Raw genomic sequence first — 18,331 nt, forward strand, 5'->3', positions numbered from 1 at the left:
TCAATGTTGTTTTCTAACCATTGCTGATGTTGAGAGGTCAAGTTATCTGCTTTTCTGAGATGTTGTGCGCAGAAACATTAATGGCAGCAACACAACACTTCTATTTTATTTTTTCTATTATTATTATTTGTGCTTTGTTCAGTCAATTTCCTTCCATTAAAAGAAATCAGTAAAGGACTTAATATACACTTTCTTTCACTTCTGCCAATATAAAAAGTGAATTCATTACCTTTGGCACTCCAGTCCAATCTATGATTGATGATGATTGATGATGATTTTGTTTGTTTTTTGTGTTTTAATTTCACGTGTCTGTCTAAAGTATCACTTCTATTATAGTTGTGCCATTTTCACCAAAGTATGTTATTAGTATTTCATGTATTTATGGTTTGTTTGCTGCTGAAGACAAACAACAGGGGTCTGACACACTGGAAGCTGTAAATCGTTGGCGGCGAAGGCCGTCGTGTTCTTGTATCTGTTCGGGTTTCCAAATAAAGGAAGCATTTTTTTTTTTCCACAAAACCTCCGCAGATTCCTTCATTAGCGTCTCTACATGGCCACCAGGAGGCAAAAGAAAAGACGGCACTTAAGCAATCTTGAACAAAATACAATCTTTATTCATTATATACATTAAATACAATGCAATACTACAAGGCTTTCTAAACATTCACTGTATCCAGAGTAGTGCTAACTGATCTGAGAGTACCAGCCTTGAAACTCCTGAGACCAACTCAGGGTTTGAAACAAGGTTGAGATAAAAAAAAAAACAGAAAAAAAAAGAGAAAAAAAACGGAGAATATTTACCCTAAAAACAAAAACAGTATTTGGCATTGTGTCTTTTTTTTTTTCAAACAAAAAGGTGCTTGGAATTAAATCTTGTGAAACACAGCATTTCTTCAGGCAAAAAGCAAAAACTCTGGCAAATGTGGTCTTAAACATGAACAGATTAACATAAATAATCACTCCTTGTTGAGTCTTTTTTCTTTTCTTTTTCCCCCTGCTATTTTGCTTTGCTCTAGTGATTTTTAAATAATTCATTATTTCGTCAGTATCAGAGCAATAAGGGGAAAAAAAAACATCAGCAGATACATGCTGCCATTAAAGCTCCATCAAAACACTTCAAAATGACCACATACCAGAATATACTTAACAGGTTTCACTTTCCTGTAGAAGTGACTTTAGGGAATCAATCGTCTGTAAGTAGTAGGGCACTTTACTTGCTCCTTGCTCATGCTTAAACATTAGTAATACTCGTTGTGGAAATGATGCAAAAATCATCTAAAGTGATGATGGGTGTTGCAAAAGAACAGCCACAATCACAGTAAACAACATTCTAAAAAAAAAAAAAAAAAAGGAATTTAAAATTTCATAGAATAGTGCACTTATTGGAACGTTCTTTATCACAAGGTAAATCTGCTAATTGTTCATTTAAATACAAGATAAATAGTTGGAAGAGAAAGTGAGCCATCTTGGCTGAACTCATTGGATATGGATTCCACACGCATCGAGTTTCGTTTTTCTTCTTCTGCACACTTGAATCCATTTGCTACAAATCCTGACATATTTTGTGAAGGTAGAAACAGGTTGAAATGATGGAAAATGATGTTTTTGGATGTTGCCAATCTTCTGTCTGCTACATATGTATGCACAACTTTGAGTGTTAGATGGTGGTTGACAATGGCAATAGTGGTCCATCTCTACCCAAAGGCTGTCTTAATAACACTGTGTGACCAAAGCTTTGAAATGGAAAAATAATGGACAGAGGGGTGTGAGCTCAAGATTGGCAAATTGCTATTCTGCAACTAGTGTAATGTTGCCAGGCAACCAGTAGAGTCCAATGTGACGGTAGGGATTATATCAGATGCTGATAGGTGGATTCAGTTCCCTCTGAAAAGAGCCGAGCTACCCAATCCTCAAAAGCAACCTGCTGGCAGAAGCTTCTTACTGTATATAGCATACATATTATTCTGGCTTCAATCCTCACAGCTAACTTCAACCAAGAAAAACAAGTCTGGTTTAGCCAACACACTGAGGAAAAAAGAAAATGAAAAAATTTTAAATGTACAAAAAAAGTGAAAAACAACAGTAGCTGATCATCTGAAGAAATGTCAAGATTAGAAACGGCACATTCTTTGTCTTAGAATCAAGGCGGTCTTCGCTCAGTTCATTTTCAGTTCTATTTTGCGTCAGTGGTTAAAGGTGGTTAAGAATTCCTGAAGTATTTCTGTTGTCCATTTACCAAATTGTGATACCACTGCCCAATCATAAGTGAAAAAGGTGCACGGTGGAAACGACATGTTATTGTTTTACTTAACAGAAAAAGGACCAAAATGTTTCATCTAATTTATAGATCTGTCATTGTTACTTTCCACATTGATATATATATATATATATATATATATATATATTTTTTTTTTTACAAAACAAGGAAAAGAGATTTGTCCTTTCCTGCTAAACTTAAATAACCCGCGGTTGCTTACGATCAACTGGGATTTGTTTTTCTGTAAAAACAGAACTTGATCTTTGATGCGATTATGATGTGAATACATGCATTCCATGCCATTCGCACTGAAGTCAAGTACCTACCGTTAGTCTAAAGTAGTCTTTCTACATCAGTAAACTGGGAGAGGAGGGGCACCCAGAAGACTGTTTTACCTCAAAACAGTCTCGGAATAGGGGGGGACTAATTTGTGATCCCTCTGGAACTTCTGAGAAGGGACATGCAGTGACGAACACAGGTTGCCGTTTGTTTATGCAAGCATTTACTTATTTATCTTTTTACTTATACAACTGGAAGCTAATTTGTTTCGTTTCTCTTCATGGTACTTCGAGATCCAGAATACGTCTCATCATAAAGTGATCCAGAACCATTTCAAAATGCTCAAAATGCTAGAGGACATGAGTGGAAAAAATAAAAAGTTAAATAAAAATATCAGTAAAAGCTATAGGTGACCATTTTCACCTTGGAACAGTAGAGCTCCGATGCCCGTTCTAAAAAAAAAAAAAAAAAAAAGAAATTCAAACTGTCGGGGTTTTGAACCACATCAAACTTAGGAAACCAATCCCAACAATTTTGGAGATGTTAGCATTTAGCGACACATTAACACTACGTGGCAACATCATTAACTGGAAGGCTCATTACTAGTGCGCACATCTGTTTCACTTCCACTCAGTGTTAACTCGGTGTCTTATAAAGGCTGTGTTCATACCTTTTTCTGTTATCCTTTTCTAGTGCAGCAGTGTGAATGCATCTCAGTGCTCATAAACTGCTGGCTCAGTTCATCGAGTCCCCCCTTCTCTGGTCCCCCCCCTGCCTTAGTGCATCTCCTGTTCTGCGGCGTCCATTTCGGTCGTTCTCATAAGCAGAGCGGGCAGCAGAAGTGCGTTGTTTTTTTTTTAAATATTCACAAATCTACAATAACACATTGGGCAAAAGAGTAAAGTTATATCCAAGCTATCTGAAAGAATAATGTACTTAAGAATAATTGGTTTTCGCAACACCAGCTGATCACGTTGCCTATTCTTTTCAGACATTTCTATAAATCTGATTGAACTGATGAAAAAGTGATAATAATGTCCGTTAACGGTTCCTGATGTTTTTGAGGAAACGGGACTAAAGATCATAACCTTGCTTGAAGTTTACACGTAGGTGTAGTCACAACTTTTAGCGTTTACCTTCACTATGGCCCTTTTGACCTTTTTAAATATGCGCACCAACAGTAATGGTAATGTGTATAAAATGGAACTAAAGAGAGCCTGAAAAAGCCTAGTCTTTTCTTTGAGTTGCAATTAGCTGATTTTAAGAAAACAATATTGGGCTCAAAGGACAGAGTTTTTAATGCAACTAACAAGCCAAATTATGAGCCAACTCTGCCGTTCTGTTAAACTGACTTAATGATCATTTGTGTGCCGAGGTTCTTCGAGGTCTTAGTTAGAGATTGTTTACCGATTTTGTACAAAACATACAGACTATACAAATTCGGGACAATAGTCAAAGCAGTCATGCCAGGGCTGATAAGTCCTGTAATGTTCCGATGGGTCACAGCTGTTAGTCAAGGATGCAAGTGATCACTACAACTATGCAAGGTCATCGGTTTGCTCCTGACTGAAAAATCAATAAAAAGACAATATCCACAAAGAACAAAGTGGGAATTTAAGAGAGCAACACGCACCAGTGGACTTGAATCCCAAACGTCTCAACACGAGTTGATGAACCACAGAGATAAACATGTTGGCTTAAAGTTCACAAACGAGAGGCGAGCAGGGACACGGGCCCATAGCCAAATTGCCATTGCCTCTGAGCAAGAGCCTTCATAGTTTCTTTTCTTTCCAGTCTCTATTCACCTTCAGTTGCGTCCAACCATTTAACCTCCTCCAGACTAAGGAAACTTTTTTTCTCTCCATTATTTCAGTAGGGTTTTAGATTCGGATTTAGACGCATGTGGGTGGCCTCCAGCTGAACTACAAAATCAGTAGTTTCGAACGGTTCCATTGGGATAAAATTTAAGTTACATGGCATCAGTACAAGAAAAACTAAATAAGAATGACCCACTAAACCAAATATGATGACCAAAGAAAAACCTTTCAACATCTGATTTCTGTGTAGTGATTCTCCAGGGAAAAGCAAATATAGCAATATAATCTGTTAATGTAGAGAATGAGATATATGTATATTTATGATATATGAATGCTTTGTTGTTTGTGCAACAAAAATTTAGGGTAAAAATCGTAAGCTGCTTCTGTGAAATGGACTTAAAAGTCTTTGTAATGACTTCGCTGATGATCTTTGAACAAGCATTTTTTTTTTATATTAAAATTTGTAAATAACATTGATAGATACACAATGAGACAAGCAAGTGTAATTTTTGTCATAATTTCATATTTGTGTAAAAATTTACATCCACACCAGTGCAGGGGAAATTCAGAGAGGATCAATAGAAAATAAAGTAGTTGTCAAATGCAGATGTACAATGAACTTGTCGCTGTAAGTATTGAATAACTTCAATTTTCTTTCCCTCTGATTTTTTTTTTAGGGTAGGAATGGGTATTGGAAGTCATGTTATGGACCAAACAATGAACAGAAAACTCAAAATACCAACAAATTAGATAAGCAAGATAGAAATTTCTGTTGTGGTCCAGTTTTTCTAAAAATTGAAAACAGAAAAATGAAAAAAAGAAATTGTATCTGAATGAAGCTGTATTGTTTTTTAAGATTAAAAGGTATTTTGTCGGCAGTTGAGACACTACGCTGAAAGACTGCGCGTTCCTCATTTGCAAATGATTCATTTGGAGAAAAAGAACATTTCAGGCTGCATCTCCTGAACTTAACTGTCTAATTCACAGACGTACTCAGGCGGATTTTATGGAGAAATAAGAGAACCAGAATAAATCAAACAAACTGAGGAAGTGCCTTGCCGAAAACCCAGCATAAAGACTTTTTTTTCTCTCTCTAGTAAATATTAAACTGGATAACCGATGCCAGCAGTCCATTACACACCCCCACAAACTACTTTAAATGTTTTTTTCCCCCCATCAGTAATGATGTTGAACCAGTTTTGATTAATCAGGACAGGAAAAGTCATGTTCCAGCACAGAATGTGTTCTGTCCAGGAAACTTCCTATATGTATATATACATAATCTGTACACAATTTATCCACTTTGAATGAAGTACAGTCCAATAATTACAGAGGAGAACAATTCAATTTCACCTTGTGTTAGCCAGTCCAATAGGGATAATAACCAAAATCAGAAATGCATCTTTAGAGATATATATATATATATTAAACTTTATCTCATAGCACTCAAACACTACAAAAGTGATAGCTGTGTTTTTGTCACAGTCACTATTAGGGGCATGTGTTACAGGAGCAAGCCAACCAAACCATCAAAACAGCAGCTGACAAGAAGCCAGACGTGTCCAAGAGTTTTGCGGTAGGGATGCTGAAGAAAAAAAAAGAAGAAAAAAAAAAAAAACCAAAAGAACAGAGGAGCTACAGAAACTGCCATCTTCAAGTAAGCTATTTTGAACTGGATTTTCAACAACTGGCTTTCAAACGTTGGTCAACTCGTCAACTGTCTTGGCCTAAAAGACACATGGATGGATACCCATCGTTGACTTTGTGGAAGTTTTTTTGCGCAAAAAAAAACCAAAAAAAAAAAAACCAGCACCCTAAAAGTGTCAATGAAAAAACAAAAAGCAAATGTGCAACATCCTCTTTTTTTTTGGCTTAGACTTTTCGCAGAAGAAAAATCGAGTTAAGATCAAAAGCAAGCCATTTTTTTTTTTTTTTGGCAGAGTTTAGAGGGGTTCCGACAAATCGTCATGAGCAAGAGGAAACCAAAAGAATATTGCATACATGCACCTCAGGCTGTGACACAATTTTACTCATTTCCTTCTAGCAGTGTTGCTTTCTAGGTTTCTGGACCTTCACTGTCGTGGTGACGCAGCCTGCGACACAAGCAGGTTGGTGTGGTAGAGGCGGGAAAAGTGTAATCCAACCAGTCGGATTTATGATTACAAAAATAACTAGTCCCACATTGTGTGTGCAGGTGTGTGTTCAACCAGTCTAGTGGGGTGAAGTGTTTCAGGTTTGAAGGGCTAGAGGGTGATGAGGTCTACCAGATTGCCCTTAGGTGGGGTCATGCTGTCCGGGAAGAAGTTGACCAGTGTGTCAAAGAGCTGCGTCCGCTGAGCATATGTCTGGTCTATGTCGGAGAAACCTGAGGAGAGGGAAAAAGCACCAAGTATGGAGAAAGGGAGAAAAATCAAAAGCAGAAAAAAAAAGAAGGATTGTATTTACATTAGGGCTGAGGCAACGATTAAAATGTTTAATCTAATTAATCACATGATTTCCCTGATTAATCACGATTAATCGCATTTGTACGCAAAAACCAAAAATGAATTCAAAAGTAGTGTATAGCTTTTAGCATTGAGTTTTATTTTAAATGTGCTGCCATATGAATGAAAGTGCCATAACATTTGTTGTGCAAACACACTTTTAACATCAGCATCTTTCTGTAGTTTTTATGTAGAAGCCTCGCTCCACTGTCTGTTTCCTTGAATGACTTGCTGCTATCAGTTGTGTGTTTTGCCTTTAAGTGATATTTTAGACTGGAACTACTACGCTGAGAAGACAATTCAACTTGGCTGTAAATGCAGGAGTTTTTTTTTTTTTTTTATTTATTTTGAAATACGTGCTTTTATGTTGAAACAAATAAAACAGGAAGTAGCGCCGGTTAGCTCCGTGAGCTTCACACAAAGACCGAGGAGCACCTGTAACGGTGATGTTACCTGCTAGTTTATTTTTATTTTATTACTCCATGCTTCGTGGTGTTTGCTGTAACTGTGTGAATGTGATGCATTCAACAGACTTTTACATCAAAAAAACCTGCGTTAATGCGCAATAAAATATTTATCGGCATTAAATAATTAACAAGTTAACGCGCCCAGCCCTAATTTACATATCTTTAAATCGACATATGTGATTACCATTTCATTCTGCCTACTTGTTGTCATAGACCAAACATTAAAAAAAAAAAAAGAATTGGTGGAGAGGAGCCACAAATGAACGGTTCTGTCACAAAATGCTAAAAAACACAAAAGCGAGGTTTAAAAAATGTTTTAAATTTAAAAAAAAAAAGATAATTAGGACTAAACTCAGCTGTCAACACGTAGAGCTGCTTGATAAATTAAATAAATTTGTGGACACATGTGAAGGGGAGTCCGTGGAGAATAATATTCCTTCTATTTTGGATTAACTCTTCTCAGAAAAGACCGATGTATTGATCCTACAACACCTGGCTCCACAAACACACTTTAAGTAGCTGCCATAACTCCATAAAATAAAATAAAATGTAATTGCAGGAAACTGGGTCTTTCAGGGCGTCCTTTCCATGGCACCCTAACTTGGCACTACCTGGATCCTTTAGGGTAGAACTTACAGAGCTGAACGTTTCTGGTTCTGCCAGGTTTCTTCCTGTAAATTTGAGGGGGTTTTCTGTCTACCGTCGCCTCATGCATGCTAAGGGCAGGAGATTGGATCAGATTGAAGTTTTGGTGAAATCAGCTGGTTTCCTTAGCTAGGCAACCTTTTTTCAATTTTTTTATTTATTTTAAAATTGGCTTTAAATTGTAACTTATATTTTATTATTTTATATGATTTTATTACAATAAATGGATTGTAATTGGCTTGAATTTAACTGCATCTTGGGAGTGTCCTGAGACGACTCTTGCGATTTTGCACTGCATAAAATCAAAATTAACCGTATTGAGCCGTATTGAAATAATCTTTTAGCTCCTTTAAAAAAAATAAAAATAAATAAAAAAAAATAAAAAAAAAATAATAAAAAGCCCCAGGAGTTTATGTCCGAATGCTGCTGTGGGAATTCACAGATGCTTCTTCTTCTGGTTGTTCTCCTCATTGCTCACAAGCTACTTATAAATGTATATATAAATCGCATATGAACTTGTAAACTGTAAATTTTAGCTGAAGTTGCCTTCATGTTCGACACGTTGTCTGTGTTCTGTTCACATAGGAGTCTCAGAAAACAAAAAAAAAAGGGAATTGAGTATTTATCAAAAATGAGAGTTGATACTTTGTGCATTTCAACAGTTCAACTCAACTTAAACTATAAAATAATTTAATCTTAGTGGCTAAAAATTTTGAATTTAACCTCCAAACTGAGGGAAACGCTCTGAAAAATGTTACAAAGATTTAAAAACTAAACAAGTATTCTACAAAGCAACTTATCGACACACTTAATTTAACCAAAACATTTTTCTACAACCTAAAACACAGTAGTTGTATTGTTTTTAGAAACGGTGATCAGGTTCTTACCCAGAGGGATGAAGTCAGAGCTAGACTTAAAGAGTGCCGATGGCAGGAGCTGAAACTGAGACGCAGCACAAACATCTGTATCACTTCAACATTCAACAGCGCTAAACAAAACAGGCAGATGAAGTTCCTACTGGAGTAGCTCCAGCACTCATCTGAATGCAGAACACTATCCTCATCACACATATGTCCGGACAGATTGGGAATAAAAATTACAGCTGCAGGTCTAACGTAAAGGCACTGATATATTACTCACATACCAAAACTTTTTCAACATTCCCAACAGTCTGAATTTCATTTACTGCCACCGCTTCAAGCAAATCAATCATGGAATGTTACAAATGTAACCGTATGTAACTGGATGGGTTAAAAGCGGAGGACAAATTTTGTGTGTATGCATGACCAATAAATCTTAATCTTAAGTGTAAGAGGAGTCCGGTACCTCTTTGGTCTCATCAGGATCTGTGTGGTCCACAGTGAGGGACAGGTCGTTCTGCAGGTACTTCAGTGCACTCAGCGGTTCTGACTGAGCTTTCTCCTCAAACCTGACAAACCAGAAATCAAATACTGGTAAAAAAAAATAAAAAATACATAGGAAAATAAGATTGTTGTTACAACTACTAACCACTAGAGGGAAACCGAAGCAAGGTAATTACACGACTACAGTTCCAGAGGAAGCAACCATTATTTTGGCATTAGTTTTGAATAAGGCGCTAAATTGAAATAACAAATAAAAAAAAAAAAAAAAAAGGGAAACAAAATTAATACTCAATGTGAAAACCCAAATGGTTTTACTGAACTGCATCATGTCTAGAATAACTATCTCTCTCTCTTTATATATATATATATTTAAAAACATATAAAAATAGGGCTGTCAAACGATTAAAATTTTTTATCTAATTAATCACAGGGTTGCTGTAAATTAATTTTGATTAATCCCATTTTTACATGACTGAAAAATTCACATTTTCTGTGCATTGTTGTTAGAACAGAAAGATAAATGACAAGAAGTGCATATAACATTTATTTTTTGATTAAAAAAAAGGATTTGTCATTCATAAAAAAAAAAAAAATTTATGAATGCAAAATTCAAAAGATAAATTTAATTCTGAACAATTTTGGCAACTTATTCATTGCTCTTTTTCTTTGAGGATAGGTGAATGGAACTTTTTTTGAACACGCACCTCTGCAAAATGACGCTCTTCTGTTTTCGGTTACGTTCCCAGTTTTTAGCGATGTGGTTTTAGCGTCATAGAGTTTGATGCTTTTTGTAAGCACCGTGCCGCTCGACGGTGGCCTGTAGAATGCGTCGAAAGTTGCCACTATCAAAACTTCTGCGATGCTCGTGTCCTCGACAATATTAAATCGGTCTACAGTCCTGGGCTATACATTGTGTCGGTCAGCTTCTCAAATGTTGTCTTACTTAATGCCCTTAATGTTCGGTAAGGGTGGTCTGACGCATGCCAGGCGGAACACCTGAAGTTGAAGCCCCAACAAATGAATGCCTGGCGTTAAGATGATACTTAAGGCTTTGAGGTGCTTTGGTGAAAGGAAAAGTCCTTCCTGCAGTGTGAGCAAACCACGTCTTTGCTTTTTTTAATACTCAAACTGTCCATCCAGAGGGCCAATGGGTTCTTTGGACTCCTTCATGTAGCTCGCGTTAGCCATGCTGTTTATGCGACAACGACTGAAGGCGGTAGGGACTGAATTGTGGGTAAAATAGGGCGGAAATGCGTTAATGCATTGTTTTTTTTATTGCGGTTAATTCCTGAAATTAGCATAACAACTATTAAACCCCTAAAATCAGTTTACAAGCCAGCAATAAAAATACTGGCAAAGAAGCCCAAATCATATCACATCTGTCCCCTCCTAAAACAGTACGAGCTACTAGACATTAGCCATCTATCAAAGCTATCAAACCTGACCCTCATATTCAAAATACAACACGGAGCTGCATCACCCCCACTCAAGAACGTACAGTAAGAACAACCAGAACAGTTCTTTAGGGAAATTGCACCATCCCAAAAAGAAAAAGTGCTTTTGCACAAAACTGCTTCTCATATGTAGCTATAAAAGAATGAAATGAACTCCCACAACACATAAAGTCCTGCATAAACATCAAAAATTTCACCAAACAAATTAAAATACACCTACTATTAAAACAGACGTGTTCCCACTGATAATTTAAAAACAAAAAAAAAAAGAAAAAAAAAAAGGCTTCTTAAAGATTTTTTTTAAATAAAAATATGAATCAAAATATATAGTTCGGAAATGAACAAATTAAAATGATTAAAATAGACCCACTGGTAATTAGGTTGTTTTTTAAAATAAAGTAAGGAGAAAAAAAAGATAATAATTGTACCCCATCCCCCTTTAAGGACTACAGATGGAAAATAGCACTCCTGCTAAATCCGATGTAACCATCTTGTTGTTGTTGTTCATGAAATGGCAATGATTTATGGTATTGCATGCTTTAAATAAACTCATTCAAATTAATCATCTCACGTTAACGTGTTCATTTTTGACAGCCCTAATAGATATATATACATATATAATATGCCTAATAATATACCTAAAATGCATAGAATACAGCCAGTGCCTCCAGCGATGACATAGTGAGGGCAGTGGCTGCATGAATTAAAGAAGTTACAGACCTATATTTTCTAATGAGGTATCTGCAGTGGCGGAGCAAGTACTCCTTAGAGGGCCGACACAGTTTAAGAGACCAGAAGTCATCCAAGCGCATCTTCGGAGAGCACGACTTCCCAGGGTTTCCACCAAACAGGTAGTGAACCTGGAAACATATAAGGCGTAATAAATACATTACAGATTCTACGTTTTGGTTAAAAAGAAAGAAAGAAAAAGAAAAAGGAAAACTTGAATTTGTGCCAACCATAGCTGAGGATCTCAATTTCTCAGAAATGGACATTTACAACTGTCTGAGGATATTTACCCATGGAGGTACTTCTAATATTGTGTTGACTAGAAGCCCGCAGAGTCAGGAGCTTAAATTAACAAATTTCAAGATTTTTCAACTTGACAGCAGGAAAAAGAAATCTAACCCCCCCAAAGTGTGTGTGTTTTTTTAAGTAAAACTATTTTTGACATGGAAAACTGTGAGAACTAAGTGTCTTACTTTGTGCATTTCATCATAGACCAGCTGGTGTGCAAAGCGTGGACATGGCTCCTCCTCCTGCAGAGTCTTGCTTGGGTTTTCCTTCACGGCCTGATCGTTCTTATAAACACATGACCTGGGGCAATTTCACAGACACAGAAACAAAGAAAAAGAGACGGCGGAGGAAGTACAATTTACATCAGTTACGGATAAACTCAATAATTCCTGAAGCCATCAAGAAAAAAACGCAAATTCATTCGTGGTTGTGCAAACACACACTTACACAAAATTTGTACCTCAATCTTAAATAGGATAATGACTAATATAATTCATGAGATAACTCTTTACCCGTACGGCCAAAGGCAAAAGCCAAACCCAATTCTAACCGTAGTCCAAATCTGAAAGAATGTCAAAGTAACAAAATGATCCCACTCCAAGGACTAAAAGTCAACTTGATCCTCACAAAGAACATGTTTACATAAGAGTCTCAGCAATCAGTTTCCCTGGACACAGAGTACACGGAACAGTTTACTGAAATCGATGTGTTGGAACAGCGAGGACTGCAGCAGAGCGGCACGTTCTTTAAAAAAAAAAAAAAAAAAAAAAAAAAAACACACGCCACCAAAACATAACACATGCACACGTGCGCACGCACGCCCGCATGTAAACACAAATTGTGAACAAGCAGTTTCCTGCTGTGTGTGTGTGTGGGGGGGGAAAATCAGGGATTACCAGCTGCACATGGAGAGCTCACAGAACGCTTTGTCTAGTGGTTCTTTGCAGTGCTGACATTTGTAGAAACATGTTCAGTGTAATCGGTGCGAGTGTCGCTCGGATGCGCTTAGATATCGCGGTGAAGATCTTTGCTACAGAAAGCTGGCGTGTAGAAAACAACTTCCTGTGAGTGTTGTTGTGGTTAAGGTCACAGAAACACCTCAAAAGGACAGAGCACGTGTTTATTTTTCAGTCTTACCAGTTATTGCGGGCGATGTCATAGATCCAGAAAGAGTTGCGCACGTTCTCCTCACGTTTATCCTTGTCTTTGCTCAGGCCTGAGAGGACGTGGATCTCATTGAGCTCGGGGTCAATGGTGGCTCTCTGGGTAAAGCCCGTCATTGGAACTGCACCCACAAAAGTAACAATTAATAACCCCGAAGGTCCGCTCACTGAAAAAAATATTTACTTTTCAAGCATGTCTGATTTGAAACGGAAATGATGCTATTTTAATTGCGCCAATCACCCATTCTAATTAACATTTAAAGAGATATCAACATACAGAAAAACGGTACACGAACTCCGGCATGAACTTGACTATTTCCATCAGTAACACTTCCATTTTCAACAAATTAAAGAAAAAGTAAAGCAGGGAGCAGTAGTGTTAGAGGCTACCAGAGGAGCCTACTTGATAACATAGCAACAAACCACCATAGCAACGAGGCCTGACAAATAGAAAGGGACTGAACAGCATGCAAATACAACTTAGTGTGAAGAGAAAAGAAAAGAGATTAGAAAAATAAAAAAAACTACAGAAAAGCAAAAAGGTAAAAGGAAAAGGAGATTTCTAGAAGCAACAGAGACTGCTTCATTAAGGAAGCTAAATCCCTTTGTACTGCGTGCAAGTAAATGGACAACATTTATATAGAGCTCTCCTAGACTACGCAGAACACTTTTACACTACAAGGATACATTCATCCATTCACATACACACATTCATACACAACTTCTTGGTCTATACATTCCAACAGGCTATGCAGTGCTTTTTCTCTATCATACACATGATCACACGCTGGTGAGCACATCAGGGGCAATGTGGGGTTCAAGTGTCTTGTAGGGGTGTAAGAAAATATCGATACACTTAAATATTGCAATATTTTATTTGACGATACCGTATTCAACGGCACTGTATCGATTTTTTTATTAACAATTAACATGCAAATATTCACGGTGTTTGTTCATTTTTGTGTTGCAGTTAAACCTCCGGCCGCTAGTTGGCAGCAGTCATTATGTCCTCCGCACCAAAGGAACAATGAAATCCCGCGAGCAGTGTTGCCAATTTAGCGACATTGTCGCTAGATTTAGCGACTTTTGGCCATCTCTGGCGACAAAAAAAATAATCTAGCGACTTAGCGACTTTCGGGCTCAATCTGGCTGAATCTAGCGACAATTTAACTTGTTTTGTGAGTGACAAATCAGTTGCCCCGCGACACCATTCAAGCCGAGACAGAAGCACTGCAGGACGGCGGCAACCCGGCATACCGTCATTTCCTGTCAAAACGTCACTTTCAAGCTAGCTACAACGAGGGTATGTTCACTTCCTGTTTTCAAAACAAAAGCACCTTTTTATCGTAATGGCTTTCCCTATGATAAAAGGCAATGGGTATTTTATTTTGTGAAAATAACCGTAAGTACGTTGCTCACTGCGGCTAGCTTTAGTAGCGCCGAATTCGTCGGAACAAAATTGTAAATAGCCGGTATTTTGGCAGGTTTTTAACACGTTGGGGATCTAAACGACTACTTTATGGCCTGAAAAGTTTCAAATGTTGCTAAAGTTTACAGAGTTCAGAGCTGAAATCAGCTTCAGGCCGGCTGATTTCGGCTCAGGCAGGAGCGAAAATATATATTATAGGCGTGGTTACGTCACTTATGACGTCATGACGCAATCTAGCGACATCTAGCGACTTTTCAGAGAGCCAATAGCGACTTCTTGTGATTTTTTTTTGGCAACACTGCCCGCGAGATCAGTTCTCACAAAAACATATAACAGTTCACCGGCGATGGCTGAGGACGAGAGGCTCCAGCCAGCTCCAGCAGCTTTTAAAGCTGATGTTTGGGCATATTTTGGTTTCAAAACAAAGGAAGGGACTTACGACTACGACAAGAGCCATGCGGCCTGCAAACTCTGCAACGCCAGAGTCAAGTACTCGGGCAATACTACACATTTGCGAGCACGTGTGGCGAGACACCGCGACAATGTAGCATTACAGGCTAACGTGAAACGAGTGGATCCTGCTCAAGATGTTAACTTTTCGAAACTACCAGCGACCTCAACTCGCGCAACCAAGATAACAGTCAGTACTGTCTTTTATTTGTCTTTAACTGTCAATAACGGTTTACATTTTTGGTTCATATTTTAAAGAACCCTACAAGCACTTTCATATTTGATTATATAGAGAGTATATGCTAATTTCTATGTGGTAACAGCCAGAAAAAGTGTTATGACATTTGAAGGTATAGAGACCACATTTTCTTTTGATAATCACTACTTTGAAATCAAAAACTCCTCTCACTGGTTGTGAACCTCTAAGCAGATATCTTAAAATATAACATTGTTTACATATTTTTTTCTTCAATCCTGCAAATGCTTGTGTTTCTTCAGCAAGCTGATGTTAAGCATGTAACAGCATTGTGTGTGCTATGTGCTACAGTTTTCTTACAATTCAATTCTTTCATAGAAACTCAATATATCGTTGTTCCTACAGTATCGCAATACATCGTATCGTTGCCCCTGTATCGTGATACGCATCGTGTCGCCAGATTCTTGCCAATACACACCCCTAGTGTCTTGCCCAAGGACACTGTTGACTGAATCTAACCATCAACCTTTCAATAGGCAGGCGTGTTTAATTTTTCTTGCAATAAGAAGCCAATGTGGAGTTGCTGCCTTGGTTTATCATAGAAATGAACTAAATACAATTATACTTGGTTTCCTGCTATTTAAGACTTTATTTCACATCATGAATCACGTCACTGTGATTTGTTTTCTTCTGGTGCAAAACAGGAAGGCAATGCAGCCATCAGCCACATATTTCATCAATTCAAATAGGTAAACATACTATAATAATACATCCTGATTCAGCAATTAAGGAGCCAAACTGATGACTCATCCAACTTCTACTTCACAAATACCAGGAGAGAACACTTTGTTTTTCCCCAATATGAAAAAGTAGCTTCAAATGTCAACTACAGATAGACCATTTGTGCCTTTGAATACTGACAAACAAATATAAACATAGTAGCCTAGAAATCTAGACGCCCTAGCGGCCGCAAATGGAATTTGCTCCGGGGCTAGTCTAGTCACTTGCGGTCGTTTTGCAACGTTCCAAATCAAAACTTGATCGAGCCGATCAAATCGTGAGGAGCGGGGTCGGAGGCCGGGCTACCTAGTGACGACAGAGGTGCGACGTTTCAATGTGTAGTTCCAGAGAGAGGTTTAAAAAAAAAAAAAAAAGTCCCAGAGAGAGGTGAACAATGGCTGCGCCCGGCGAACAGGCTTATATAACAGCTATATTGCCTTCCATTAGCTAGCTCTCTTTAGATTTATAGGGAAACAAAGTAAACTTACATCTGAGAGCAATCCCCAGTCAATTGCGAGCATGATGTCCCGAAGACGGCGGGCCGAACGGCAAAACCGGAAGTGCGTTGCTCACTGCGGCTAGCTTTAGTAGCGACAAATTCGTGGGAACAAAATTGTAAATAGCTGGTATTTTGTCAGATTTTCAACACCTTGGGGGTCTAAATGACTACTTTCTCGCCTGAAAATGTTTCAAATGTTGCTAAAGTTATATATTTACAGAGTTCATAGCTTAAGAGTAATCAGCTTTTCAGGTCATAGACTACAAACCACGATGTACATTCCGTCGCGTTGACTACATAAAACTTCTTCATCGCTCTGATTGGTTGTTGCGCCATCCTATTGCGTGGCGTTAAACTTGACAGACAGCCGTTTATCCCGCCCACACTGCTATCCAGCGTCACTAGACCCCTGTACAGCTTTTTGCTGTACGGGTCTGGCTTGCTAGGCTATAAACATAGTGGTACATAAACTAAACTTACAATGAGAAACAGTTCTGTTTGGGCTTCCTGCTTTCATGCTGCAAAGATTTTTCTTTTTTTTTTAGGCCTGCTTTATATCCATTTCGATTTGTATGACTTATATTCTTATCACCACATTACCAATTTGTCCAGATCCTCCTCTCCTCTAATTCTGACAGGGTAAACCAACGAGCGGAGCAGACTAAAGTCTATCTACAGAGGATTAAATGGAGCATTGGCTTAATGCCTGACCAATGAGATACAGATCTGTCAAAGCAGAAAATCTGTAGTCTCTTTTTTTTGTTCATTTTCATATCATTATTACAGTATAGTGTACCCGTTTAAGTTATCAAATACTAAAAATAAATAAATAAATAAATAAATTATAATAAAGTATTCTTACCCATCCCAGAGTCCTTCTTGGTGCCATCAGATATAATCTCTACATGGTCTCCATCGACATCATAACTGAAGAAATCATTGAGGTACGTCTTCGACCTCTGACCTCCAAACACATACAGGCAGCGGTTTTTCTGATGGTAAAAAAAAAAAAGAAATAACAATAAACTCAAGCCAGAAAATGAGTACAGATTAGCATATATTACCACCTCAGTGACAGCTTCCACCACCAGGCATCCTGAACCCAACCGCTCATCCACATCTGTGGCTGCTCCCACCACTAGCCCTCCTCAGTCCAGCTGCACCCCCACCCCCATCTGTATGATCAATAGCAACATCACTCCTGTTGCCATCCCTCTGCTACAACCTCTGTGTCTAACTATAGAGGAGGTTGGAGCTGAGCTCAGGAGACTTAAGCCTGGGAGGGCTTCAGGTGGAGTCTGCCCAAGGCTTCTGAGGGACTGTGCTGGTCAACTAGCAGTTCCTCTTCAGAGGCTTTTCTATATGAACCTTCAGATGGAAAACTTCTTCTCTCGTACCAGTGCAAAGATTAGGGCAACCGGTGGAGCTGAATGACTACTCTTTGACTTCTCCAGTGCCTTCAACACCATACGGCCTCCCATACTGACAGACAAGCTGCTCGGTATGGGTGTGTTCCCCTCCCTGACATCCTGGATTAAAGACTATTTGTCTGCCAGACCACAGTATGTCAGGATGGGGAGATGTGTTTCTGGAACACTGGAATGCAGTACTGGGGCTCCACACAGTACTGTTTTGGCTCCTTTTCTTTTCACCCTGTACACATAGAACTTTAGGTACAACTCGGAGTCCTGCCACATACAGAAGTATTCTGATGATCCGGCTGTTGTGGCATGTGTGCATGGTGGACAGGAGAGGGAGTACAGGGACCTTGTGGAGTCCTTCTATGGCTGGACCAAAAAGAACTGTTTGCTCCTGAACACTACCAAGACCAAAGAGCTGGTGGGGGACTTCCGGAGATCTAAAACCCTATACCAGTCATTCTGCATTGATGGAGGGGAGATAGAGACTGTTCAGACCAGCAAATACCTGGGGGTGTTGCTGGATAATAAACTGGAGTGGTCTGCCAGCATAGAAGCAGTGTACAGGAGGGGCCAGAGCAGTCAAAAACTGACAAAAAAATAAACTGACAAA

At 38.5% G+C, this 18,331-nt stretch overlaps 1 protein-coding gene across 2 annotated transcripts in view; it reads right to left on the minus strand.

Annotated features, from left to right (window-relative positions):
* Positions 1–5,836: 5,836 nt before the first annotated feature.
* The window catches only part of mkln1 (muskelin 1, intracellular mediator containing kelch motifs), a 29,501-nt gene continuing 17,006 nt past the window's right edge, over positions 5,837–18,331 (minus strand). For both annotated transcript variants that reach the window (XM_075471968.1, XM_075471967.1), the window contains exons 12-18: positions 17,163–17,292; positions 12,921–13,068; positions 11,969–12,083; positions 11,487–11,626; positions 9,275–9,377; positions 8,836–8,890; positions 5,837–6,718 (exon numbers count right to left, since the gene is read on the minus strand). In XM_075471968.1, coding sequence (XP_075328083.1) covers positions 6,597–6,718; positions 8,836–8,890; positions 9,275–9,377; positions 11,487–11,626; positions 11,969–12,083; positions 12,921–13,068; positions 17,163–17,292 — 813 coding nt within the window. In that variant the 3' untranslated portion in view covers positions 5,837–6,596. The remainder of the gene's footprint in view (positions 6,719–8,835; positions 8,891–9,274; positions 9,378–11,486; positions 11,627–11,968; positions 12,084–12,920; positions 13,069–17,162; positions 17,293–18,331) is intronic.

This window comes from Odontesthes bonariensis, chromosome 8 (assembly GCF_027942865.1).
Source record: "Odontesthes bonariensis isolate fOdoBon6 chromosome 8, fOdoBon6.hap1, whole genome shotgun sequence".
In the NCBI taxonomy this organism is placed as follows: Eukaryota; Metazoa; Chordata; class Actinopteri; order Atheriniformes; family Atherinopsidae; genus Odontesthes; species Odontesthes bonariensis.